At 41.8% G+C, this 27,977-nt stretch overlaps 1 protein-coding gene and 1 long non-coding RNA gene across 10 annotated transcripts in view; one reads left to right on the top strand and one right to left on the bottom strand.

The window, feature by feature from the left end:
* Positions 1 to 27,977, bottom strand: part of SUSD6 (sushi domain containing 6) — a 78,507-nt gene that overhangs the window by 33,845 nt on the left and 16,685 nt on the right. For 5 of the 7 annotated variants that reach the window (XM_053979834.1, XM_053979830.1, XM_053979832.1 and 2 more), the window contains 2 exons: positions 13,389 to 13,576; positions 8,924 to 8,953 (listed from right to left, as the gene is read on the bottom strand). In XM_053979834.1, coding sequence (XP_053835809.1) covers positions 8,924 to 8,953; positions 13,389 to 13,509 — 151 coding nt within the window. In that variant the 5' untranslated portion in view covers positions 13,510 to 13,576. Of the gene's footprint in view, positions 1 to 8,923; positions 8,954 to 13,388; positions 13,577 to 24,515; positions 24,599 to 27,977 lie in introns of those variants that run through there. The other 2 variants (XM_053979835.1, XM_053979837.1) reach the window with 2 other exon arrangements.
* LOC128808571 (uncharacterized) lies at positions 49 to 27,658 on the top strand. Of its 3 annotated transcripts, XR_008437492.1 has the most exons (5): positions 49 to 438; positions 567 to 715; positions 19,182 to 19,333; positions 24,551 to 24,683; positions 26,523 to 27,658. It is a non-coding gene; the product is annotated as an uncharacterized LOC128808571 (long non-coding RNA). The 3 variants fall into 3 exon arrangements; XR_008437490.1 differs by lacking the exons at positions 19,182 to 19,333; positions 24,551 to 24,683; positions 26,523 to 27,658 and adding an exon at positions 13,872 to 14,444 and having other exon boundaries at positions 56 to 438; XR_008437491.1 differs by lacking the exons at positions 19,182 to 19,333; positions 24,551 to 24,683; positions 26,523 to 27,658 and adding an exon at positions 8,292 to 8,385 and having other exon boundaries at positions 57 to 438.

The following is a 27,977-nucleotide window of genomic DNA, read 5'->3' as shown; positions in this document are numbered from 1 at the left end:
TACCCTGTACTGTGTTTACAGAGGAAACAACTTCTGCTCCTCCCTGGTTCCCAGAAGGACAGCTTATCTCAGGCTCAGGCCTGCCATCTCCCTCAGAAGAGCCACAGCTGTGCAGGAGCCATGAGTCATTGGAGAAGGCTCCCCTCCCAGCGGCACCCAGAGCAAGGGACACCCACGACACACCAGCTCTGCCTTGCAGAGCCACTTGCTGAGCTACATCCTATGTGAACATGCAAGACAAGTCCTTATGGGCACACACAAAGATTAAGGCCTGTGAACACTTCAGCTTACAAATATAACAATGTCTCTTTCAATACACACCTTTCCCTGCCTATTCAACAGTACAAGACACACAGCACTAGCACTACTGCTCCAGACAAAGCTCCAGGCAACCACCAGCATTTCCTGCTGCACGCCCTCCAAGCCAGCTCAGTCAAGGTAAGGGGTTTCTGTTTTGGACACTGTGGGCCAGCTAATAATTTTAGGGAGAGTTTGGAGAGGTTGTACAAAGCAGTCCTGCCTCACTCTGGCAGGCAAAGAAGGCAATTCTTTGTTCTCTTCCCCAGGGACCAGTCAACCAATCTGTCTGGCCCGACCTGTCATTTCTATAGCTAATGGAATTGGAGAGGAAGTAGCAACCACATGGATTTTCCACCAGAGTCCAGCATTTTGAGAGCCTTAATGCAAGTTTCCAGCACATGTAACATCACAAAGGGTAAGTGAACTTAGTGAAAAACAATCAGCTGAATATTGATCAGAGGTGAGGGTAATGCAACCAAATTGCAAGAGTCAGGGGTTAAGTTTCACAAAATATTTTTTGTTGCTAAACAAGACCTTATAAAAATACAGTCATTTCCCAAGGAACCACCCTGAAATCCTGTGCCTGGGTGCAAGGAAGGGTTTTTTGTGACAGAAGATGAGTGGAAGGCAGACAATGAATAGGATGCATGTGCTGCCCATTTTCTTTGGTTGAAATACACACAACAAACTAATATAATGTAACTTCTTTCTGTAAGCATGACTACAGGATAATTCTCTAGCATACAGCTATGATCACAACACAGACCCTTTACCTTTTCCATCAGGAAATCAGGCAGTCACTCCAAATCAGTAAGAAAGAATGCTATCAGAAACAACCTCATATCTGCCAGCCCACATTTAGGCCAATAAACAACCAGCTTCCTTGCAACAACAACAACCCACTTTTAACATGGCATGTATACCTTCATAAACTATTCAGGATCTACGGGGGAGAGAGGGGGGAAAATTGACCGAGGTAGCCAGAAAGCAGCTTTTCAAGCAACAGCAAAAATACTCTCCCCTCAGAACCCATGAGTTGTGGTAATCCCCTTTTTGAGATGCTAATGTCATTACAAGCGTAGCCCCAGAAGACAAGCGTGGGGCCCGAGTGACAGAGCTTCTGCTGCGGCCTTACACAGATGATTTAAACTGAGCCTTTTGTAACTCTCCTCCCCAAAGCTCCCTGCCCGGCATCATGCTTGACAGGAGCTGCAGCTGCCATCCGACCCTCCCGAGGAGCAGGGGTGCAAAGATCAAGCTGATGAATTGATGCGTGCGGGCCGGGGGCGCAGCAGCCGTGTGCTGCAGCCTTGTGCTCTCTGATGCCAGGACAAAGATGGGCTCGGGGAACACTTGAAACAATACAAAGCAAAAGGTCCCCGACTGCTGTCTTGCTACTGCTAAACAACTGCACAACAGTAAAAATCATTACAGCTGGTCATTAAAATGGGCACAGCGCATACCAGTGTAGGAGAGCACGGCTCAAAGAAACTAATCAGCATAAACACATCTATCCTTCCACCTGGGGAACCAGCTCAGTCTTGGGAAGAAATCCTTCCCACGGAGAAAGCTACTCCAAACGGACAGGGAACAGTCAACTTCCCTGGCAAAAGCAACTGGAACTATTTGCTGTGATGAGATTGGAGACCACACCAGGCACCACAAGTTTCATCTTGCCATCACATGATATTTAACAATTGACAGATGGTTACCAGAGGGCTTTCTAGTTTTGTTTTCAATTCAGTTTTCATTACATCTGATACCAGTCAGGGAAAACCAACTTCAAGCGATGATTCTGTTGTAAATACTACAGGATTTACTGCAAAAGTGTTTCCTGTAACTTGCCATTTCCTACCATCTCACACTATATGAAAAAAGAGATCATCACCACAATGCCTGAGAAGTAAATCAAGCCAAGCTGCACACCAAGTGGAATACAGGTTAACTGGAAAAGCAAACTACAGACTGAAACATTTGCCATTCACAAACACTGCTGCATTTACAGCAACTCCCACTTCACCATGACAGTGGGTGAAGCTACCCTAACCCCACAGTCAAAGCAGGCAATTGTCCTGCTCTGCACTGCTGTGGCCTCACCTCCAGTCCTGTATGCAGTTTTGGGCACCACAATTTAAAAAAGGTATTAAGCTATTAGAGAGTGTCCAAAGAGGGGCCACGAGGATGCTGAAGGGTCTGGAGGGGAAGCCACGTGAGGAGCAGCTGAGGTCACTTGGTCTGTTCAGCCTGGAGGAGACTGAGGGGAGACCTCATTGCGGTCTTCAGCATCCTCACGAGGGGAAATGGAGGTGCAGGCACCAATCTCTGCACTCTTGTCACCAGTGACAGGACTTGAGAAAATGACATGAAGTTGTGTCAGGGGAGGTTTAGATTGGATATCAGGAAAAAGTTTTTCAAGAGGGTGTTTGGTCACTGGAACAGGCTCCTCAGTGAAGTGGTCACAGTACTAAGCCTGAGAGAATACAAGAAGCATTTGGACAGTGCTCTCAGGCGCATTGTGTGATTCTTGCGGTGTTCTGAGCAGGGCCAGGAGTTGGACTTAATGCTCCTGAGGAATGCCTTCCAACTCAGCATATCCCATGAGTCTATGAAATAATATGTAAGAGCCCCTCATCCCACTCCTGCTTAGGTGTTTTAACTCTTACCTAGAGAGAAATATCTGCATTTAATGAGGAAGCCAGCCTCTACTACCACAGAAAGAAGAAAGGTGACAGACCCTCTGGAAAGAGAGATGTGTTTGGTTTAATTTGTGCACAGTGCATGCTGGCAAGTAGCTTTGAAACCCTGGGTTCAGTGTCAGCTTTTTAGAAATAAAACCACAAAAGCTCAGATTCTGCAGGCATCCTCCCTTGGTGCTATTAACAAAAGTCAGGAGAAAAATTTCCTCCATCTGAAGTAACTAATTAAGTCAAGAGTTGAGAGGATGGAAACAGACTTAATGATAAGATGCTTTCCTGCTGTCAGAGGATGTAGAACAGACATTAATTTTCATCCTCTCAAATCCCTCCATGGCAGCCAATGCAGCCAAGCATGAAATACTTCTGACCTGCCTCAGACAACTGGCCAGAGGTATGCAGTAAAATAGCTATGAATTCACTCACCTTGACTGTAGTCAGAGAATGAATCTCTTCACAACACCCCTAGTTAGCAGCTTATACCAATTCCTCTTTGTTTTACTACCAGCAAGAATCAAGGATGCTAAAAGCAGCCCTACCTGTGTCCCAGATAACAGTCTGCAATGTTCCTTTTCCCCATGCAGTCATACCACTGCCTGCCCAAGGACTCAACTCATACATAGGACCAACTCATGACTGGAAAGATCTGGTTAAAGTGGGACCAGACATGACCAAGGCAATACTGACAGGAAAAATATACAACAACAAACAAACAAACCCAAAAAACCAACAACAAAAAAAAAATCCAGTTCTCTGTAAAGGTGCTCCAGCCCTGAGGAGCCTCTACAGCTGGAGCCATGTGCCAAGAGGCAGTCATTTCTCCAGGATGCTAAGAGGAGGCAAGGAGGCAGAACTTCTCACAGGAGCTAATCTCTTCCAGCACAGCACTCACACTGCAGTTCCAGTGTGGTTGCCCAGCAGAGGCATGGCCTTACGCCAGCAGACAGCGATCTGGGCACCACTGCACACTCCTCTCCCACACAGCATAAGTGCACTAACAGGGCCTGCATTGCCAGTCTTGTCATCTGCCTCTATGTGTTTCATTACGCTCCAGCGACAAAAATTTACGAGGGTCCTGTTCCAACAGAGAACTCAGCTCTCCCAGCATTGTACATCTCCCCTCAACTGTTCCAAAAGTGGAGTTCAGCTTACTAAATGCCATGGAGGAAACAGTCACCATCAAAGCATTAACTGTCAACTTGAAGATAACATTTAAATATTTGAGAAGTAAATGCAAATAAAGAGATTCAAAGTGAGAAGGCTCGAAGGTCAACCCTGCTTTGGGCTAATGGCATTAACATTTGCAGCAAGACTAGTTTGCTGGGAAAGGCAAAGAACTGGAGGACTAAAAGAATAAAATGTGAAAAAACAAACTTGCCACCTTCGTGGACTTCACTAAGACTTGCTCTTAAAGGTATACTCATTGCAGCTTGTGATTATATTCAAATTTCTCAGCTTACATATGAAAAATTAGCAATTTCCTCCTTTGAGAAAAGGTGACAGCTGAACCTAAACAGGCAAATTATAAACCTTTTACCTTTTCTTAGTATCTTACAACCCAAGTCATTTACAGCAAAGAAAGTGTTTAAAATGAAACCTGAAGGTTGTCCTTCAGGCGCATTCAACTGTTACTTCTGCTAGGGAAAGCAAAACCAGGGACAGAAGGGAAGTACTAGCTTCAGGATAATACAGAACATTACAGATACTTTACACACTTTGTCTGTGCAAAAGAGAAGATGTGCTGCAGCACAAAGCATGGCTCAGCACAACTCGTACAGTACGGCTCCTTTTCAAAAGCACACCAGCAGGCCCAAAACTTGAACTACTGGAGACTGGTTACAGAGCAGGGCATCCCCAGGGCTCTGAGTTTCAAAGATAGCTGCTCTGAAGTTACAAGAGGAATGGGCACAAGTAAACTGTTAGAAACCCACATTTCTCTCCTGCCATGACAGAGATGTATCAACAGCTCTGAGTTTTGTTTGACAGACCAGAAAGCACATTCCTAAAGGCCTCTGCAGCATCAGCTAAGTCTCCTGGATGTTAAATCTCCAGCATGCTGGTGGTCCAGAATAAAGGCAGCACTAGAAGTCACTTATCCACTCTAACATAATTTCATTCCACACTTACAGTGACATACAGATACCACCTGGAAGGGATCATCATCAGCAAGGAGTGTTGACAAGGATTTAGAGTTGGGCAGCTTTAATAGGTTTATCTTCTTTACAAAAAGGGTTCCTCTATAGGGGTGAAGCAGCCAAACAAATGCAGGATAGGGGGAAGAGCAAAGCAGCTTTTAAATATTAAAGTGAACACAAACTAAGAAAAGCATAACTTTGAGAAAGTCAGATACTACTCAAAATATGGCAGCAACTTCTACTTGAAAATCCTCCCTACATCATCTTTCACAGAAAACTGCTATATGATCTTTCACAATTTCTCAACCCCAGATCACCATTAATGATGTTCGAGCTTTTATAGATAGGCATAGCTGGTGCTCCAGTAACTGGTGTCTTCACCTTGATCTGCTTCTGGCTCAGATTTCTGCACTTCAGTCCCTGGAGGGCACACACACTTCGTAACCTTTAATTCTTAAACTCTTCATCAGTGTCTCACAAGTCAGTCTTGTTGCCTACAGAAAAGCTTCAAAACCCTGATGTTGCAGAGGCATCCTCCTGCATTAAGATATTTACCTAACCCTTAAAAAGTAAACACACATATATTTTACTACTAGAGTTCTCCCTCCCAAGGTCATACTATTCTCAACTGTTCTAATCTACTTGCATAAATAAAACACTACCTTCTTTTAGGATTTGCACTACTTAACCACCAAGCCACTAATTTGCTTTATAAACCACTAGGATCTTTTTCACAACTCCATCTCTGGAAGCAGTCACCATCCTGTTTTGCTGCACTCCCATTCCCCTCCTCTCCTTCCTAGAATCTTATTCTCTACTGATCCTCATTCATGTTCAATCTCTTCTACCACCTTCCTACAAATCTCCATTTGCCTTACAGCATTGGTAAGAGCACAGAAAAATTTATATTTTCTTTCTGGACAGTTTTATCAGTGTCTAAGGATATGTCAGACACAAAATTCTTTACACACCACGTTGGTCTTTTTCTCAGGACATAGAAAACATTCTTTCTAGCCATTAATGCAGCAGCAGCATTCGACTTTCTAATTATGACTCTGCATGTGTCAAAGCTCACTATGTTTCTTCCCTGTCTGTGGGCTGAAAACTCAAGACAACATCCACCAGAGGTGCTTATCTCACTCTACAGCAAGGCAACATTTTTCAAGTAAGACATATATTTCCCTTTACTGACAAAGTAAAAGATGTATCTCAAAAGCAGCAGCAATGGTATTTTTTTACTTTTGAACAATAAATATTTTTCCAATTGAATTAAGATGACTGGCTAGACCTAAAATGCTGAGTCCACAGGATTTCAAGTTGCTCTTTTGCTACCCTACTGTTCAATTCTTTGGCTTCTGCTCCCACTGAAACGCTTCTTACTGTAGCAGGTGGATAAGCACACTTATTTTTGCATTCACAGCATTGGACCTATAGAGAAGAAACACAGGAGGTATCTCCATCCAGCACCAGCCGTGCCAAAGTACACAAGCAATGAGGGAGCATCCCAACAACCTCTTGAGATTAGGCAGTGTTCTCAGTACAAGAAATCCAGAAATTCCCCTCCCCATTCCATAACAAAAGGATCACTGTAGTAGGCTGGGCCAAAAGCTTATTTTATTCTTCAACAGTTTAGCAACAAGCCTGCTCCAGCCCAATCCACCTAGCACATCCTGTAAGTCATGCAGCCCCACACCTAAGGGGTTACCTTCAAATCCCTTTAACAACATCTGGAAGCAGTCCTCCAACTCCAATGCAACACTTAGCAGAAGCAGAGCCTCAGGAATTCCTGTTTGCAAGGGAAGATGAACGCTCCCCAGAGGTTTCAGTTCATTAAAAGAAAAATGTGTTTTTATATGCAGACGAGCACACACAGATAAGCAGGTATACAACCTCTTGTGACAATGCCATAATCCTCTTCCAATTACTTTCACAAAGGTACAAACATTTCTGAGCTTGCTGCTCAAGTGCCTTTAGTACCATATTCACTCCTGACTATTGGCAGTTTGTTACCAGCAGTGTTTCAGCAGTCCTCATCTAGACACAGATTCCCAGGTTTAGAAGAGCCTTGACAGATTTGACCACAAAAGCTGAAGACTAAACAATCTACAGTTTCCTACCTTGCCCCACCACTTGTTTATTCCTTACCATCCATGTCAGCATACCCACAGCTTTACACACCACACACCAGCTATTCCAGCAGTATTTGCAGTTAACAGCTCAGGCTGAAGTTTGCTACAGTTCCACAGCAAATGTACTTCTTGCTCTGCCATCCCCACTGCAGAATCATTATTAGCTGGCAGCATGAACAGGCAGCATGAACTACTTGTGGTACTTCAGTTAAACATAAGGGCTGGAGAAGCAATGGCAGACATGGGTCGCACAGATGAAAAACATTCCACATATTCTAAAAAAATAGTTCCTCAGCTGCTCTGGGAACCAGTGTAGGATTCAAAAGGGACAGAAAGCAGGAAAGGAATTGGGACAAGGCGATAAACTTTCTTCTATCCCACTGTCAGGACTTTTCCTGTAATACTAGGGAAAAACTCAGACTCTTCCCAAATGATTGCCTCTAGCAAATAAAAAGGAAAGGACTGAGTGAAAATAGGAAGAGACAGAGAAATCTGTATCTTCAGCCTAGCGGGCAGCAGTCCTCAAGGAACACCAGGATGGTGATGAGTCAAAACCTGGACTGTAGTTCACAACTAGTTTCTCCTGAAGAACAAATGCCATTTAGCACCCCTCCTGCTTCCCTCTGCAATGAAACTCATACTAGTTTCCATCTTTTGCATTCTAACCCAAGGAGCTACGATGAATTGGACCAGACAACTCTTGAGGTTTTTCCTAAAACAGCTGATTTTCCTGCTAGCAACCACAGCCAAGAAATGAAAGCCCCTTAATACTATGTGCATGTAATACTGCTTTTCTTGCCAGGAGTAATATTCAAGCATTGAATAAAAATAGAGGATTCAGATGATCCCATCAGCACTTCTGTTAACCCCCACTTTCTGAAGACCAAAATTTGGTAGGTGGTAAAAATTACCCTCCCACATCTTTAAATTTTTCTTCATTAATCCATTCCCTTCATATTTTGTTCCTCTGGTGGTTTTTTTTTTTTTGTGTTTTTTTGTTGTTTGTTAGTTTTGGTTTTATTTTTTTTTTTCAGAGTAGGAGGAAAGTTCAGACTAAACAAATCCTATTTCAGAGTTTAACAAAACCATATAGAAAATTTTATTTTATATATTTAGAAGAGATAAGGAAACCAACTGCTTCTGAAGTTGCATGCATCCATGACACGGCCACTGGAAAGACTTTAAACTTTTTCTGAGCACATGAAATAAAAAGCAGGAGTATCCAATGGAATATATCAAGAATCATGCTGAGATGTTCACTTTTCTTGATTAAAGGAAATGAAAGATTTTTTTACCTCAGCCTGTCCTCTCAATACTCTGTCAGCCTCTCAAAACTCTCAGAAGCAGCATGTCTCTGCATTTAATGAACTATTTATTCTGATCTGTTGTTTTCTTGAGACATTTGAAGTTAAATGCTGTAGAAGGCACAAGGATCCCTTCCAAGCACAGTGAAAGGTGGGAAGCTGATGTCCCTCTCTCAAACTGAGGGCAGCCGTTATTCCCAAATCCAAGGGTCAAAACCAAAAATGGGACATAGAGATGAATCGCAAGCCTATCCAACACAACAAAACGTATAATGGGAATCCTAGCTCACAGACACTTATATTAACCAGTAAAATATCACACTCATTTCTCATAGTACAACAGTGAATGTAAGTCTACTCACATGCAGGTCCTTTGGATTTGCTTGGCCAACCTAGGACAGACAAAAAGAAAATTCAGGATTATTATTATGCTATCATGGTTTAAGCCAGCAGTTGGCTAAACATCACAAAGCTTTAATTCATTCTTCAGCCACAAGAATGCATTAAAATTTAAAAAGTTATGTGGCTTCTTGAGATCCTTATTACTCCCTTCAAGGCATTTACTTAAGTAACACTGCCTGGGTCAGTGTGTGTAGCAGTGTGAATATTATTATCATTATATGAATAGTCTAATTCTGAGCCTACCTGCGTCTGCTTCCTAGCCATCTTTGCAGCCTGGCCATTATTCTGCAGCGCCTCACCATGCTCTTCCATACCACTCTGCTCTTATTAAGCTCTACAAAGGGACTGGAAAGAGGAATTGCCCCTGAAAATGCTCCCCCTTCTCTCCATGAAGAAGGCCACACTGCTTTGGGTTGACACTGTAATTTCTCCAAACCCACACGTACATGAAGCATACAGGTCAGAATCAAGATCATCTGTTCATGCATGACACTTTCCACATTTCGGTCTGGCCATCCAGTGCTACAGTATCCTTGTTTTCAGGGCCACTGAATCCATCCCTAGCTGTATAAACGCCTTCCTTTCAGCTGCATAATCAGAGACAAAGGAAACCTCTGCTTCGCAGAGATTCCCAAAGAATAGGAACAAGTCTGAATCTGCTCAATGAGCAGAGTGCGCTCTGACATGCTGCTCTCTGCAATGCAAACAAGAGCTCCAAGAGCTCTGTGCAGAATAACCTTGGCACTGAAAAGACCTTAGAACAGCAAGCAGCAGATTGGCTGCATTTGCGTCACAGACAACACACAGGAATTAAGTGGTTTCAGTTTATTCAAGCTCAATTTATCACTTTAATGGCAATCCTAAAAATTAAAGAGCTAACTTTATAGCATTTTGCACGTGCAGTCAACAAAAATCAGAATGTGTCTAAATCTAAATGGACTTAGATTCCTGAGCCTGCATTACTATTAATTTTTAAAGGTTAATATTTACACTCGCTCATTTATGGGTATTGATATTTGCTTAATTCGGGATGTTTAATACTTTTACCAACACATTTACTTGCATTTCCCAGGATCAGGAGATGCAATCAATCATGAAAGGCCCAACCTGTTTTGATAGGTTTCTGACAGAGCCAGTCAAGAATCTAAGAGAGATTACACATTTGGAACATAAATCATAGGAAGCTTTCAGAGTATTTTACAGGCTACATGTTAAAATTTAATGAACAACTTAATCTGATCTACTGTCATTCTTCGAAAAATAGCCTGGCCAGGCAGGAGGACCACTGTGAATGAGATATAAATACAAGGCCTTAAGGGACAAAGATGGGAAGGAGAGGGGGTAAAATTACAAAAGTCACAGCAACAAAGAAAAAATGGAGAAGCATTAGCTGTGGAAATGCAGATAAAAAAGGTTATCATTGCTCCTCTCCAATGCTTCAAAAATTCCCCATCTCTATCTCCTAAGCATCCTGGCTCTTAGCTACGTTCCAGTTGAACCCCGAAAGAAACAGAAAGACAGATGAAGAACTAAGCCTCAGTATTACTGAGGAGCTTTCCAAGTCTCCTTGCTTGCTCATTCCTTCATTATTTCCCGCAATTAATCTTGGAGAACTTGCCAGACAAGGAAAAACGCTGCAACAGTGATAAAGCTCAAAAAATATTCCTGAGCAACACTCAAGTTTCCATAAATCCTCCTCTTCTGACACAGCTTCACTGCTTGCCTATTACCAAACGCTGCATTTGTTTTGTGTTAAAATATATGGTTATTTTCATATTCATGGAGATCTTCTAATGAAAAGGGGACAGTTTCCCCAAATTCTGCAATATGTTAGTGACTAAGCAACTTATATTAATCTCATGGCACTTGAGGATATTTGGATAGATTGCTTGAGACAAAGTGCTGAGTATTTTTCTTAAAAATCCATGCATAAATAAAACCAATTTATTACCAGAGGACAGAGCAGATGCTTGCTGACTGAAAATGAGTCTACTCTCTGCATTAACCACATGGCAAAGAGAACATCTTCCTGCCCAGACCATGAATATGTCTCTAAGCTTCCTGGAACTTAAGCAATAGAATTTTTAAGCAGCAAAATGATTGCAATACATATACCTCAGATGGTTTTATACATACGAATCACAAGCTCTGCTTTCTTACTCACGGTTGAGCCAGACATTGTCTCCATGCTTGTCTTTTTATGAGAACATTCTTCAGCTTTTAAAGCAATTTTGAGCTCGTCACACTGGCTCCACATTCAAGATAAGCACTACCACCACAAGATTTAATACAGTCTCCTGCTTCATGTTAACACTGTTTTGCTCTGCTTGCTCTGAATAACTTTGCTATGCAAAGTAATAAAGTGAGGATGGCAAGGTGGTGGGGGGACCAAGATGAGGGAAAGCTGATTTTCCCAGTGCCTCGCTAGTACTCTTTGTTTCTCCATCTGGCTCTCTGCTCCTCAGCTGACTTGCTCATTAATGTCACTCATGGCTGGCATGCTGCTGCAGGTGCAACTCCCTGGGCCCATGACACATCACTAAGCACCCCCCATCCCTCCCAGCAATTGCATTTTGGGTTGCTACATCCCAGTCTTGGAGAAACTGTACATGGAAGTGCTCCTCAGCGAGCCCTTCCCCAGGACTCCTTCCCCTCCATGTCTTGCCCTCTGCTATGATCCTGGCTCCCCTCTGTTTTCTCACTTCCCCTGCAGGAAATGGTTCCTGCCTAGCCATTATAATCCTGTTTAGCTGATGATCTGCCTTGATCAGTTCACCACAACTGGTTTCAGATCCTGAAGCAAAAAAGAACACAGAAAGGGAAATACAATGCAGACTCTTGGATCTTCTGGTATGCCTAGCTAGTGCTTTTGTAATGTGATTGGATGTTTCAAAAATGATATTAAAAAGGATTGTCAGTATTGTGGCAGCTTTTCCCCATCCAGCAGTCCTCCGTGCACCACAAGGCATTTGCATACTTATTGCAGTCTCAGCTGAAGATGCTGCAGTGCCTAATGGGGCTTTCAGATGGTGATGGTGCCTCAGGCTGGCGTATCTTACAGACCTACATCTGAAATGAGGCAGTGACACTATCACAAACAACAGCAAAGTTGGAAAAAAAACATGGATAGCCCAGATCCAAAAAAATCTTGTCCCTTTCCCACTGTCACTAACTATTCATGACAATTTGTCATGCTCTTAAGGGTGTCTTCCCCACCCCCTCATTACCTACAAGGCTAAAATCAGGTGAGGAAGACATATAAGCCTGAGATATCTTATTTCAGCAGTCTCTCCCTTCCAACTCAAAGAGCCAGGAATAGCAAACGGAAATCACTCCAAAACTCCTCCTCCAGAAGTCTTCAGCACCAGCAGACTTTTCCATACACAATCACCTCAACTTTGACTGCATCTGGCAGCTAATGTTTATTCTGCTGTACCACACTGATGCTGAGGAATGTTGGTCACATGACATTCTCAGGTGCCATGATATGTCAAATAAATAGGACTTTTTAGAGTTATGTCAAGAACAGGGGTTTTCTTTACATAGGCAAGCTAATGCTCTACATTACAACAGCTGCTCAAGTCAAATCTTTCCTTTTGGGATTAACTCCTTCAAAGTTCTTGCAAAATCAAAGATCCTCCTTCCATCTCATGCCTCCGATGACCAGACATTTCTCTACAGACAAAAACTAGATCATGGCTGGTCTGAGAAAAAGACATATTTCAGGGTATCCTGGGTAACCAAGCACGTACTTCACATCAAATACTACCTTCTGAGTATCCAGTACATTTCTTTCCTCCACTCATTTTTAAAAGGCAGATCTCCCATCTCTGATGACATTTTTCATATCATCCCATTCCACTGCTTTTTATACTATTCACGACACTCATCCATCCAAGAAACAGTAAGAGATGAGGGGAGAAGGAAAACTTAAGCTGGAAAGAGGGTCCAATAGAGAGGCACAGGTAGCAGGTGTTAAGGTGTCAGAAGATAGCATACAAGGAAACACTGAACAGATCCATCAGCTGTGCAAAAGAGCTGGACACAATCTCTGCTTCTAGCCTTCCACATGAGCAGTTGCTTCAAGGCACACAAATAACACTGTTTATATGAGAATCTCACTTAACAAAACCAGGGCCCACGCTCTTCAGATGCCCCAAGTGTTCCCAGTTGCAGTGAAGGGATGAGAATGGAGAGGAAAAAAACCCAGGGGAACCAAAACTACAGGATGAAGGATAAGAACTTATTCACTACTACGCAGGACTCATTCAGTTCAGGAACTTCCCACTCTGCTCAACAAGTAGTGATGGAATTTTTCCTGTGTACAAATACATCAACCACCACCAGTTTTCACCTAAAAATATACAGCCACTTCCAAACTTATATACCTCCCCCTCCTGTAGCATATATAAAGATTTCACTTACCGGTGGACTGTGCTTCCAAGATAAAGGAGCCAAAGAAAACTAGCAGACGAAATAACCCATGGCCAGTCAAGGCAAGAGATGATCCTGTGTTGCTCTTTGATGCTACCATTCCATGGCACATCTTTCACCCACCAAGGTTTCTTTTTAAAAAATTTGTGAAAGATCTGGTTGATCAGGAGCACCTTGGTCTAAAAAAAAAAAAAAACAGACAAAGCAAGAAAAAATGTTGAGCCAAACACCTACAACATCTGGAGAGGGAAAAGGGAAAGTTAGAAACAAAGAGAAACCTTTTACATGTTCTAGCACTTAGGAATCTTACTAAGTATTCACAGTTCTCGAGGTAACAGGAGCAGAAAAAGCAATCTTCTACAAAGGAAAGACAAAAAGGACCTGTATTAGAGAGAGACCATAACTTTTCACTCACTGATGTTTCAAATGTGAAGAATGCCTAGCTTATAATTAATTTTAGCTTTTCCCTTCGAGACAGCCCCAGAGGACATAGCATCTGGAAGATTTGTTTCAAAAATTCTTCAAGAGACCCAGTCTTTCTCCACTCCCACCACTTTTCAGAGGATCTCCAAGACACAGCAGACTGTAGGATAAATCAATCAAATGCTTCCTCAGCCACCTGGAGAGGCACAGCAATGCTGACAGCCAGCCGGCAGGCAAACACACGCTTATAGGAGGAATGTAAAACAACTTGCAAACCTCAGGTATAATGATCTGACAGGACACAGCAATTAAAATTGCAGGATGTGACACTGCTCATACCTGAGGACTGAGGGATTCACCCACAGCCTATGAGGCACTGTCACAGCAAAAACAGCCTTGTACACAAACACACAAAGCACAGCTGGGAAACGGAGAAAGCACAAAGCTGAACCCATACTTTTAATGAAGACCCAGCAGAACAAATTTCACCAAGCTGTTATAGTTTTAACCCGCAAGGCCTCCAATGGTAAACACATCAACAACCAAGCAACCCACCAAAAAACACCCTAGAAAAACAAATCAACCAATAAAATAAAAACAACCCAAAAAACCCACATGGAAACACATTTCAATACTTGTATCCTGCTATTCATTACACACCTGAAGCTCTCAGGTGAAAACAAATTTGCCAAAATTAATGGTTTTTACACCTGACAACAAGAATAGTTTTAATTCTGAGGAAAACCCCATTCAGCCACAGCTTCAGTTAAATGAATCTGCAGACTGAAGGAGGATTCGGTTTTTTATTAGTTTTTTATTTTATTTCCAAGTTTCCCAAGGAAATTCAAAACTGCTAATCTCTGATAATCTCAAAGAGAGCTGAGAAGTGCAGAGGCAGGTATCGTACTCTTTTGTACCTTGTAAGGACAAACAGGACATCTGGGTTAGCACTCCTACTACTGGGGAAGGCAGAACCTTCAGATCCTTAAGTACTCCGAGATTAAAGCAATACACCTGCACTGACTAGAGAAACACACAACTCAGCCTCAACTCACATTTCCAATTACTCAGGCAAAACAGTAGATGCATTATGGGAGGGAATATGTAGATCTGTCAATAAACCTGGTAGCCATTCTAGTAAAAAAAGGGTTTTCCCTTAGATCCATGTCACTGCTATGCTTATACTTCACAAAAGGGCTATCTTTAAAATTTGGATCTTTCTTTTTGGATCTCTCTCAGAGAAAAATTCTTTGTCTGCATACATCCTGCCTTGAAATGTCATTTCAAGATGACAAAATGTCATGTGTATTGGAGCTGCTGCTACAATAAACTCTGTGTCTACCCTTTTGTTTCTTGCTTCATTTAGAGGGGGAGGGAGAGGAGTGAATCTATTCCACTATGCCTGTAGCACAGCCTATAGATTTCTCATGTATTCCACAAATTGGAGCCAATGCTTTGTTCAGCAAACTTCCACCATGCAGAACGGAATAAGGATACTTCCACTTACCTGCTAGAATACCTTCAGCAACAATTAGACCATGGAATGAAAAAAATACTCTATGTGAAGAAAGCCAAGCCAGTTAATCTGTACATCTGCCCCATCCTCTAAAGTCAGACCTCTTGCATGGCATCGAAGTTCATATTCAATACTCCAGGCCAACAGTCGGCTGCTCTCCTCGAAGAGTCACTGCTCTATACAGAATTACAGCTCTGAAAAAGGAGTGCACCATCTTCAACAAACGCCCTTCTGATTAGACCAAGAAAGCTCTGTCCTCCCTATTCCAATTTAAGGAAGCCTCATTGGTATAAGAACTTCTAAAAGTATTGCTGAAGTATTTTTTAAAGGTGGCCCTCCCTGCCCTTGGAACAATACATGTCAGGTGACATAGCAGCAGCCAGGAGAGGTAGGAAGAGGACATGCAATTATCACAAAATTTGCTGAGCCACCTGAGGTATGCTACCTTTCTACCAGAGGCGTTTTCCTCCCCCAAAGACTGCACCTAGAAGTCAGCAGTCCAGTTCTGGTCTCTGAACACCAAACAAGCTAGAAATACCTAAAACAAGAATATCTTCAGGGGGAATCATTTACTGCTTATTCTTGATTCCCTAACAGATTGCTCCAAAGCACAGCACTGTTTCTCTCCTTTCTTTTAAAATCAGACATGTTTTCCACACCTCTTTTTAGCTACGAAGTCACTCCAATCCCAGGTTACCACGTATCCTGTCTATCACAGGCCTGGGGCTGTCAGTCCAGGAATGCTGTAAATTGATGCTGCTATGCCTACAGAAACATCCCACTAAGCTGATTTAGTTTGGTGTAGATTTGAAGGAGACACAAGGGTGGCCAGCCCATTCAGTGGGTGACAGCATAGACAAACCCCTCAGGATTGTTAGGAGACATGGGCTACAGGTACTGCTTGCAAGGATCCTCCCTTTGGTCTTCAGCAAGTTACAAAACTTGTTCCCAGCCTTGACTGTTCCCTGGCAAAATTAGAAGAAGAGATTCTGACTAGATAAGAAACTATCCCTGTTTCCCAGAGGAGAGCTGATTTTGAGGCTATTTAGACAGACATTCAATTCTCTGAAAATTGACTGTTTTAGCACACTCTTTATACCTACAGCTTAGGGGGAAGCAACTTGCATAACAACTCCTCAGGCCTCCACCGCCTGAAGTTAGCTGGAGTGCAGTGTAGATCACACACGTTTGTCAGACATACTCCCAGGAGTGTAGCTTAACAATTCAGGGGTTTGGGAGAATCAAAGTGTACACAAAGCACTAAGGAACAGGCTGCTTTCTTTAATGGATGCCAAGAACAATAAGGTAGAAGCTGACACTAGCACAACTATGAAGAGCAAGGACATTTCAGACTCATTTCACATGCTACAGCCTAGGCTGAAGGGTTATGTAAGGATTAAGTTTAAACAAAGATGTTTACAAAGATAATATGTAGTACAGCCAGCAGTGCCCATAAATACAGTAAGGAGTGGAAGAGATTTTTCTCTGTTAAAAGTCTACCAGTCAATAAAGGTGGAGGGTTTTTTGCTTTCTTTATAATGTGAACCTTGAAAAACACCTACTAAATATGGATAAGACAATAAGCCATCCTCTATATCCATAAAGTCAATAGCCACACACCCTCTTAGGCAATGCTATGAACCAGTGAAGAAGTACCCATTGCTCCCAACTTAGGGACATCTCCAGCTCTTCAAGTCTGATGCTTCAGCAAGAGTCCCTCTTGCTGCATGGCTAGCCCTGCTTGCACAGGGACAAGTAGCTTCCTTCTACATAAAGTCCTCAAGCAGACATCAACTCCCACTGAAACCATGCAAGCCAGACTCCCTGCTTGCTCTTACACCACCAGCAGCCCTTTCCAAAGATGTCAAACTTACATATGGCAGGAGCTCTCTTTAAGATAAGCTCTTTGGGGACCTTTGCCATTTATCTTCCAGACCTTCAGAAGCTGCCACCTCATATCCCTTGATCCAAGATCCCTTTGTAAGCATGTGTAAATTTTCACAGGATTATGACTTTATTTTCTTATTTTTCTTATTTTGTCACAGAAGGACTCCTAGGTCCACATGGAAAAGCATTCTTTGGAAGGTCATATGCTCAAGACATGCTCTGGACAACCAGAGACTGGACAGTCTGAAGCTCTCTAGCTGCTCAAAATGCCTGGCACAGTTACGGCCTGTGTCACTGTTGTTGGAGAACAGGTCTTTTAAAACCTGAATTCTTCAAAGTTTATTTAGGGAAATGTTCAGAATGTTTGGAATGCTACTGGATTGCTTTTAAATACCATACTTGAAACTTAGCAAAAGAAAATTAGCTATCCTCATGCACATAAGAAATCTCTATTTTATCCACATGATTTCCCCCTCACAGAATAATACGCAGACATTGTTTGCTAACTCTAGAATGCACACAGCAAAGATCTTAGCAGTGGCAGGAGTGATGGGTGTGCACAGCATAGCTTTTGAAAAGCTAAGCACAAGTGCTGTTCTTGCCTCATGGTCACGCTGCAAGTGGAATCTAATGCAAGCAGTGTGGTTTAGACTATTTAACCTTCACCCTTAGTTGCTGGTTTTGTTGTATGCTTATTTTGCCTGCTTTCAAAAAGCAGTTAAGCTTTAAAGCAAAAAAGTCATCCTCTTGGCTGCTAAATAAAAAAAAAATACAGAAAAATCAAGTCCAAGTGACAGCAGAGGAAAGAAATCCTTCATTCCACTTACTTTCTGTGGTTAAACCAGTTTAGTTGAAAGCTTTTAAAAACATAATTGTGTTTTTAACATTTAGGAATAGCATCACAATTCAATTACACTGCTCAGTTTAAGTTAGGAACAAAGGAAAAAACCAAAGCCTTTGACATTACCTGCAGGCAGTTCAGAAAAATCTTAATAATCTGACTTTTCAGCACAGCCAACTCTCAATTATTCAGGATAATGAGAAAAGGTGAAAGAGGAAAGAAGGAAATATGAAAAGCCAAACAACATGTAACACTCCTCCTGTCCAGTAACCAGATGATGTGTTTGGTAGCTTCATTTTACACCTTCATATTTAAATTATAAAAAGGCAGGTTTCTGCATAACACAGTCAAAGCACAAAGCAGGCACATTGCACATATTCCCTGCTACAAAGAAGAATCAGTAGGAAAGACCAAGCTGCTTATTCTGGACATTGGAATCAGCATACACCCTACTGCAAACAAACCAATTGTTGAAGTGAAATTCGAATAGCTGAATTTCCTTCCTCATTCCCCAACTGTGCTGAGGGTGGCCTATGACCTTCCAATTTGGCTGTTTCTTTCATAGAATTGTTTTGATTTAGCTTTTACCTGCTCTCTTCCACAAAGGTTTCTAGAACACTTCTTTTAAATTTTAAAATGTTAAATAAAAAAAAAAAATCCCAACAAACTAAACCAACAATTGATAATGCTCAACTTCTATTTTCAAGAGGGAGCATTAGAGTTTGCACAGAAAGAAGCCTACTGGACAGGTTAAACCCTGAAATTCCATTTTAATCTCTGATAAATGGCATGTACCTAACTCTTCACAGGCTCACTAAGGCACACCCAAGCTTTAAGCCAGGGAACTGGATTTTTCACTACTGGATAATTAGTACCTTATAACTGATAAAGTCACACCAATATTCTTACCTCAAGTGAATAAATCTGCAAGATTCACCAATTTGCACAGCTTACTCCCCAGCTTCCTTCTCTCTACCCTTCCTAACACAGGCTGAAGTCTTTTTGGCATGGAGATTGTGCTTTTGTACCCCTCTCTTGTTTGCCTCCTTATCTCACTTGATGCTCCTCTAACCATCTTGAGGTTAGCCAAGCATATTTTCCTGTGGGCTGATTGCAGGGAGCACTTCTTCCAGCTACTCCCCTTCCATGCTGGGTGCAAGCCTTTGTATACCAACTTCTTCTCTGCTGCAGCCCAGAGAAACGGACAGCAGGTTCAAAGATATTCCTGAGGGGACCAAACAAGCTTCCACTCCAACACTCCTTTTAAAGGTAAGTAACAAGGAATAGACTTTCCAAGGGGTGTGCAAAGAGGTGCAAGGTTGCCAAGGGGAAAAGGGGTGGTATTCAGTACCTTTCACTGTCCACTCCATGACGGAAATGCTCAAGTCAGTGCGGATTAACAACTGCCAAGCAGGGCTCGGTTTTTGTTCTTACAAATAGTACTCATACTTTTAGAAACAGAATCAGAGACAAACTATTAGGAACAGTCTCAGGATTGTGTGATCTTTCCCCACATACCATGGCTGTCATGACACATTCACAGAAGATTCAAACTGTATTACTTAAAAAAAAAAAAATCCAATTTTCCTTGCTTTGGTAAGCCCAAGAGAAAGCCCTAAATATCATTAGTTCCCCAATTTTAAGACTTTTTTTTAAAGTCACAAAATTTCACTGGAAAATTTTTCTGTTTTACTTGGGAAGAGGAAGATAAGAGATCAAAATCCATTGTCCTTCCAAGTAAGGAAGAAGTTAGTTATGGGCAGGCTGTGAACTTCCAGGAACCAGTAAGAAGAAAAACAGAGCTGCAGAGGAGCAGCGGAAGAATTAGGTTAATGCACACAACTCCAATGCACTGCAGATTTCTGCACTATTACAAAAATGCTTATTGCAGTGGGATCATGTCAACAGTGAATGAAAAGAAAACAGTTATTTTTTTTAAAAAGTGCTGGTTCTGCTTTAAAGGATTTTTTTTTTTAAACATACTGTCATCTATGCAATCTATGGAAGGAACTAGAGACTGGGGGATTTTGGAAAACAAATCTCTCACAATCTGTCGGGGTTCTGGTTTTGGGTGATTTTTTGTTGTTTGTGGATTTTTTGAAAATGTCTTTATTTGGAAAAGTATTCCCTTTAGAAACTATTGTTTCAGCATTTTTCCCCTGCCGCACTGCATCAGAAAAGCTAGGTTTCATACTTTCAGCTTTAATCAGTAAAACAGCACATTTACAGAGGACCATATGCACAAAATGTTCCAGAATGCCTTCCAAAAATAATAAGTCCTAAAAAAGAAAACTCACAGTAAACTGGAATGGCTTCAGGGAAGGAGAATAAAGAAAAGCCGTGCAAAGGCAGAACTTCTTGTAACCACATCCAAGCTTTAAATGTTACTTTCAGTAACAGGGTTGACAAAGAAGCACTGGATTGGTAAAGTCACTTGTATAACCAGGATGCTATTCTCATTTATGCAGCTATCTTAATTTGTTTCAGAGAATGAAAGACCATGTACCGTAAAGGCTTATTTTATAATCCCTCATTACTAGAACATGCCTCTCTCTGTCCTTACCATTTCTTGTGTTTTCATTTCAACTAATGTGGCTAAAAGCTATACATGCAGCTGCAATACCACCAGGTTGCACAGCCACTTGAGAGGACATCCATTTGGAAGTATTTTTCCTATCAAAGTCCTCTAAATATAAACTTCAGTGAAGCAGTCTGACATTTAAGTAAGGAACTATACTAGGGGATGAAGGAATTCTTACATTTATTCCTAAAAGCACAGATGTGAGACACAACTCAAGTTTAAAATGATTACATTTCCCAGATATAAAAACATCCACTATAGAGAAGTATCACCAACTTTCAAGGAATGGTGACAAATATTGTACAGTGCTCGTTATTTTATTCCACCTTATAAAGAAGGCTCTCAGCAAGAGACATGTTGTTGTATCAGAACATTCCAGACTAACAAATCCTTAATGTTTCAATGTCTGTCAGCACATAGATCTTTTCAGAGATAAACACACACACATAAAAACTCTGAAAAATAAGACTGTCCCTTAAGTCCTCTGAAAACTTAATCTTCCAACAAGACAGATCACTGACCAAACCAAGAAAGTTTTAAATTCTGGTTTTGCCCTTAAGACTGCATTTGGGATTCTAACACAGAAGAGAATGACTTCAATAGATCTGAATAAGGCAGGCCTTCAAAAGGTCTCAGGACTATGGCTCGGTTTTGCATCCATTAGACAACTATTCCCCTTTACTTTTGTTTTTTAGCAGCTGCAATGTTGCTAGATGTTTCTTACTGCTTTTCCTCCTTGGGATGCACTGTGCTAACAGCACAGATGCACATGTATTGCCACAAACCCCTCACTGTGGCAGACATCCATCCCAGTGGCACTAGGCAGATTTTATTCCACAGTGCCGCAGCACTCTTGCCAGTGTACAATGAAAAAAGCAAAAAAATTTGCATCCGCATTCAATCCCCTCACAATTAAGACCACAGGACAATTAGCACACTGCCTGCACACAGACCCACTGCCGGTTGAAAATGACTGCTCTCCAGATGGCTTTTAAGAACATAAAGGTCCAATCCACAGACATAAGAAATAAGCTAATTTCATGTCACATCTCTTGGACCCTTAATAAATTTATCCAGATGTAGTTTACTAATTGGTAAGGTATTGAATTTTCTATTGCATTGCATGGCTGTTTATGGAACTGGACTGAAGTTAGCTCTGGGCAGGCTGTGAACTTCCAGGAATCAGTAAGAAGAACTCATATTGAAATCATTCCCCTAAATCATGGCTCCAGTATCATGGTTTCAATGCAGATTAAAAGCCAGAAAGCTGGGTGAGAGTGCTCCAAAATAGCCAAAGGTAACACAGGCTTGTTAGAGGCAGGCAAATGAAATCAAAGTCAAAAGAAAGGGGAAAGTTAAACAAGGCAGAACAGCAAGAGTCAGCAAAACACTCAGCAGTAAATCTTACAGTTTTGTGCAGGGCTATGAAGTGGTGCTGCACACAAACAAGAATCACACACATGCCCGTGGTAGGTCAGGAGATTCACCCAGAAGTCAGAGCATACAGGTTATTTTATCTTCTACATCACAGTTTGGCTAGACCACCTAGGACTCCAAAAGCACAGCTAGGCTTTGTCCAGTCTACCTCAAAACTCTAGGGAAAACCCTTCCAAAGATCATATTCCCTCCCAATACTCAAAATGTGCAAAGACAAACTCTGGATAAAGCCACAGGCAACACCTTTTCACCAGAGACCAGAACGTAGAGGTAAAGCATCCTGCTACTGACCTGAGCACTTGCTTCCCTGCCTTTCCCCTTCAGCCAAGCACAACGCTCTCAGGTGCTGCCCACCTCCTGGTTCCAGTCATAGTCCTCTGCACCTGAATGGGCCAGCTACCAGGCAACCATCCATGAAACACAAGCAAGAAGACAGATTATGGAGTCTTTTGGATTTCTCCTTTTTTTTAATTTGTCCAGCATACTTGTAGCATTCAAGTGTCAACAGGCTGGGCACATGAACAGTACCACACATGCTGTCCCAGTCCCCTCCATGCCTTGCTCCTCTTGCAGACACAGAGCTGCAAAGTGGAAGATCCTTCCCCATTCCCTCTAAAAAGTGCATTTTAGAGCAGGCATATTTCACTCTCTACTACCTGAAGGTAAGTATGTCAAGCCACTAGCAGCTAAGTGAACAGTACATCCACTTGGGAAACAGGTCACTCCCTGCTTTGCTTGGGGTTTTGAGGTGTCTCCAAGTGCCCTGCATGAGTACACTGAAGCCATGAAACTATTTGCCAAGAAAAAACATTCTAGTGAATGTGACCAGTGACCTCTACCCAGCCTCATGGGAAAAGCTCAGCAACTCCAGTTTCAACTGCCTTTAAAGGAAGACTGATTCTATTATTATTTTTTTCCAGACATTTTGCAAATAAATATGAAGGTCCTGTCACAGTCAGTAATCCTCAAGCAATTTCCTGTCTCTGGAAACAAAGTTCCCTCAGACTGAATTGATTAAATAAAGGTTATTAGAATTAGTATAAAGCAAGCTTGTTTAAAAGTCCTGCTCTTCATGTTTTTACCTGTAACACAGTGCTCCAAGCAGCAAGACAAAGAGATCAGCTGCAAGAGCTTACAGCATAACAAAATTAATATGCAAGACCCACCAAAGAGTGAGAAGGTGACTTAAAATTACTTTTAACAGCAGAAGATTTTCATGTTCATTTAATCTATTTGGATATGAGTTCCTTGAAGGGTATGCACCTTTATATACTGTACTCTTAAGGCTGGATTTGTTTTCCACATTTTGAAAATCTAATATGCAATTTAGTCTTTTGAGAGTCAGCAGTTGTCATAACCAAAGCTGTTTTCCCTTTGCCTCCGCAGTTTAAGGATTTGCTGCAAAACAACTGGTTAAATCCATTAACACCATCTTTTAGTGTTACAAATTTCCTTTTCCTCTAAAGCCAAACATTCTAAATAAAACCCATACAGAGATAAGTGTTAGTTTCTACAAATGCTACATGTATTTAGAGGAATGCAAACAGCTTGACATCAGGATCAGAAACTTGCTCAAAAATTCTCTGGCATCTCTTGAACGCACAAGAGGAAGTAACAGGACACTGGTGCAACAGTTTAAAAGAAACAAGCAACCATTTAAATTAAGGCAGGCTTTACAAATAAAAAACACTGAATCTTGCAGAAAGTGCTAAACATCAACATCAGACTGGCAATGGTCTCAAATGCACAGGTTAACTGAGCTTCTTGTTCTTATCCATAAGAAAAAAATACATTATGCAGAGTTTTCAGAAAGGGTCCCTGCATCGGAATTGACCAAAAATGGATGGGAGGGTTGGTGGTTTTTTAATTACCTCATTTCTCTTCACTAAATGCTGAGTAACAGCTGTTAAAAAAAGACAACAAAACACGAAATGTCATCTGTAGCTCCACCTATAAGCTTCAGAGAGAGACTGCATTGTGTGAATGTCACAGCAGCTATATCCAGAGGAGTTGGTGGTCTGTCACTTGCAACTATCTGGATTTCCACTGGCATCTTACAAAAAGCCACTTGCAAGCTTCATTTTGTGAAAAGACTAGTCTCTGCATGTTTTATACACATTCTAACTCACCTAGAGCTGCTTTTCTAGGTAAGCCAAACATTGCATTTAACAGGTGTAAGAGTTGGCTCTGGATAACAAAGGATCTCCATTGTCTCCTTTTGCACATCAGGCTCTGCTCTCCTCATAAAGCAGAATCACCCTTTCACATACAGAGGGAAGTGGGGGGAGGACAAAGACAAGCCTGCATTGTGGAAAATAAATAGCTCCACTAAGGCTCCACAGGACACTACAAGGCACATTTTGAGGAAACCACCCTTCTTACAGCATACTACAGAGCACAATAGTTACCAGAAGCCTTTTCTCCAACACTCACATGCCCTTTCCTGGTCTCTAGCAACACTGCCACAGCCTCCACCTGCAAGTCCTGCTCCTCAGAAGTACTTGAGTGTAGCTGCTGGAAATCACTGCAGAGACTGCTTCATACCACCCTTGAAAATGAAAAGAAATCCCAATGAAACACTACTGTGAGCCCTTTTGAAAGGTAAGAACATATGCTGGTAAGGACAGAACTCAACAATGTACTTCTGAGGGACCAAGGTTAAGTTTCACCATCTCTGCCAAGAACAGCCATGCTTTATTTACATCAAAGGCATCAATAGTCTTTACAAGCTCCTTGCAGACAAATCAAATCTGAAAAAGTTTATTATATTTAGGCTACATTTGCTACAAAATAAGTGAAATTGGGCAGGAGTTTAAGTTCTTTGAAGAAGCAGTCCTACTGATAAATTTTTATTTCTGACCAAGGAAAACTGTTGAGTTTTGTCACCAACAGCAAGTTTCACTCTCAGAAGTTGTGACATAAATGGTTACTCTTCCCCAAAGGCAAAGGCTCTCAGGAGGGAGGCCTTGTAGAATTTACAGGTACAACCTCAACACTACCATCATCAAGGGAACACTATTCCTTGAAAACACTGAAAGTACTCCCACCAGCAAGGAGAAATGCAGAGCAGGTGATTGTCTGCAACATCAGTAGTTCCAAGATGCCCGACCCAAAATTTTTGCTTGTTTTTTTTTTTCTGGGGAAATAATCTTTACTTCCTAAGTGCAGGAAGGACTCCTGATCTGATGGGAATGAAGAAATTAAGAAAGAATTGGCCTTGTTAGAGCTATGTCATCTCAGAGCATAGTAATGCTCAACACCCACTGCACATTCCTGAGAATGGGCTATAGAGCTCACCTGCAAACCAGTCAAGAGATGAGAACATGCAGAGGGATCCCAGTTCCCTTCTACAAGCGTTCACCCAAAATGCAAAGGGTTTGAGTTAAGACGAATGATAGTAATGTGAAAGACATTGCAACAAAAGAAAGACGAACAATCTATAGTGAGACTCTGAGCTCACAGATGACTAAAAAAAAAAAGTTGAGGAGGAGATTGAAACAGAGGACATGCACATTACTGGCTTAATGTCATCAATCCTGGGAAGGTCTGGTTCACGACATTAGCTGAAGTTCAGAGTTGAAACTATTTTTTAGATATTAACATTAACCAAAGGTCTGCAAACATCTTCATTTCAAGATGAAAAAAGGAATCCTTGGCTTCTTCAGTCAAGAAAATTATTAACTCCCCATTTATGAGACAGAATTTTTTTTCCTGCACTACTGTAAGTCAAGAAAAAGTATGAGGGGGGAAAGGGTATCAGAAATGAAAGTCTTAAAGAACTTCAGAGAGGTGATTAACATAATCAACACTTCTTTTTAAAACCACGCCTGAAGTGTAGGTGGCTTTGCATAGGTGACTTGTGTAAGAAATCATTTACCAAGTCAAATCAGAGCTCTGGAAACCTTCTGGAAAGGTGCTGGCTTACCATCAGCTGAATAATCCAATTATGTTGACTTGAGAAATGTCAGGCCTATCCCCAGCAATGCCTGGCTAAATCCCCTCACCTACAGTAGTCAGTAGACTTTAGGCAAGCCTGCTATTTCACCAGAATGAAGCTGGAGAAGACTAGTCTTTAAATAGCATAAACGTGGGCAATAAAGGCTGCAGCTACCACAGGTCCCTTTGGTCTGTTTTTATACAGTTGAATGCTGAGACACATTTTCTGAAATAAATGACAGCCACATGCTTCCTTACAGCAGGCTCTCCTTGCCTTACATGGAAAACATTTCTTGTAAGACACACAGGAAGCAAAGGTTAGATCAGATTTTAGTTGTGGGAACTTTTCATGCTGTGCAATAAAAAGCCCACTGATCTCATGCTGCTTCCCCCTCTGCTGCATGCTCCTCCCCCTCATACAATGAAAGCCTCTTGGCTGAAACGTCATTTCCCATCCCTTCCCTTTAGCACATGCTTTTTAACATCCTTTTTCCTACAAAACAGCTAGCTGTTGTGACTCGCTGCAGAAGACCCTGCAAAGGAAGAGCTGCAGACAGGAAGCCTGGGGCACATGCCAAAGGATAAACTTCTGCTTTCAGACAGGTATGTGACTAGGCAAAAAAAACTCTACAAAAGCACTTCTTGCCTCATTAACACTTGCAGGTCAAAGAAAAGCAGAAATCGGAGCCTACAAATCAGACCATGCTGTGCTAGGTGCTGTATAAACACTGAGAGAAAAAAAAAAAAAAAAAAAAAAAGAAAAACCAAACCAAAACCACTGGATATCACGTGGAGAGAAACCACCTCTTTAATCTGAGCGATCACTGGTCCCAGAGATCTTACTTTCACAGCAGGTTCTTGCTATATCACACCCAAAGAAATACAGAGCTCTTTGGTCTACTGCAAACATGCAATAAAATCTGCACCACGCCTGTTCTTAATGCTTTCTTTGTTCACTACAGTTCATTACTCAGTACAGTTCAGAAGATTGAAAAGGAAATTAAAAGGTCACTCAGATACATGAGCTATTTCTGTCCCAAATATGCCAATAATTTGACTCAGTAGCAAGAATCAAAGAGCAAAACTTCTTGAAAACATGATTTCCCTCAAGTTCTTGTCTGTAAATATTTAAACGCCTTTATATTTTTGTAGCTACAGTCACTGACATGAGCTTGATATTTATTGATTTATAAAATTACATTTATAAAAGCACTAAACACTAAAACTTTCTTTGCCAATGGCTACCCTCTTCAATTTCCAGCTCTTTTCCTTCATTTTCAAGTCTTAACACTGCCTCGCCTCTGTTTCATTTCTTTCCTTCCTTTGTAAGATTTTTACCACACCTCCTTACCCTCTTGGCACACATTCGAGCTCACGCTTGGCACGCCAGAAAGAGCCTTCCCTCTCCCACAGTTCCTTGTGTGGTTTCCTCAGCTGAACTCATTAACAATGTCTCCAGGACTTCCCATGATTGAAAAAAAAAATCGCCCTCGGGCAGACAGGAATGAGTTTGCAAGGTTTTGAGGGCAGTTACTTTGTGCATTTCGCCAAGGTCCTGTGCGGCTGCAGCAGTAGGAGCAATGCAGGGAGGCCTGTGCGGGCACACCAGCCCTGAGCAGGCCCGCACCCCGCAGAGCTCAGCGCACACACACTGGAGGCCGTGTTCCTTCGTGCAAGGGATTATCACCACCCTGTAGATACCTGCAAAAGGCTTCCCTAAACGACCACAAATGGGAACAAAGGAATCTCCTGCTCCAGGAAAAAGAGCAAACTCTCCTCTCCCATGCCAGATGAGCTTTCAGAAAGTTTGCAGGTTTTGTGGTGGGGAGAGCTGTTGGGGGGCAGGAGTGGAGGAGAGATGGGAATGGGGTGTAGGGGTTTTATTTTGTTATCTTTTTTTAACTGTTCCCAGTTTAGCCATGCCTCCTTAAGAGGCAGAACCTATACAAGCATAAAGCA

Source organism: Vidua macroura, chromosome 6 (assembly GCF_024509145.1).
Source record: "Vidua macroura isolate BioBank_ID:100142 chromosome 6, ASM2450914v1, whole genome shotgun sequence".
NCBI lineage: Eukaryota > Metazoa > Chordata > Aves > Passeriformes > Viduidae > Vidua > Vidua macroura.
This window is presented reverse-complemented; position numbering and strand designations above follow the sequence as displayed.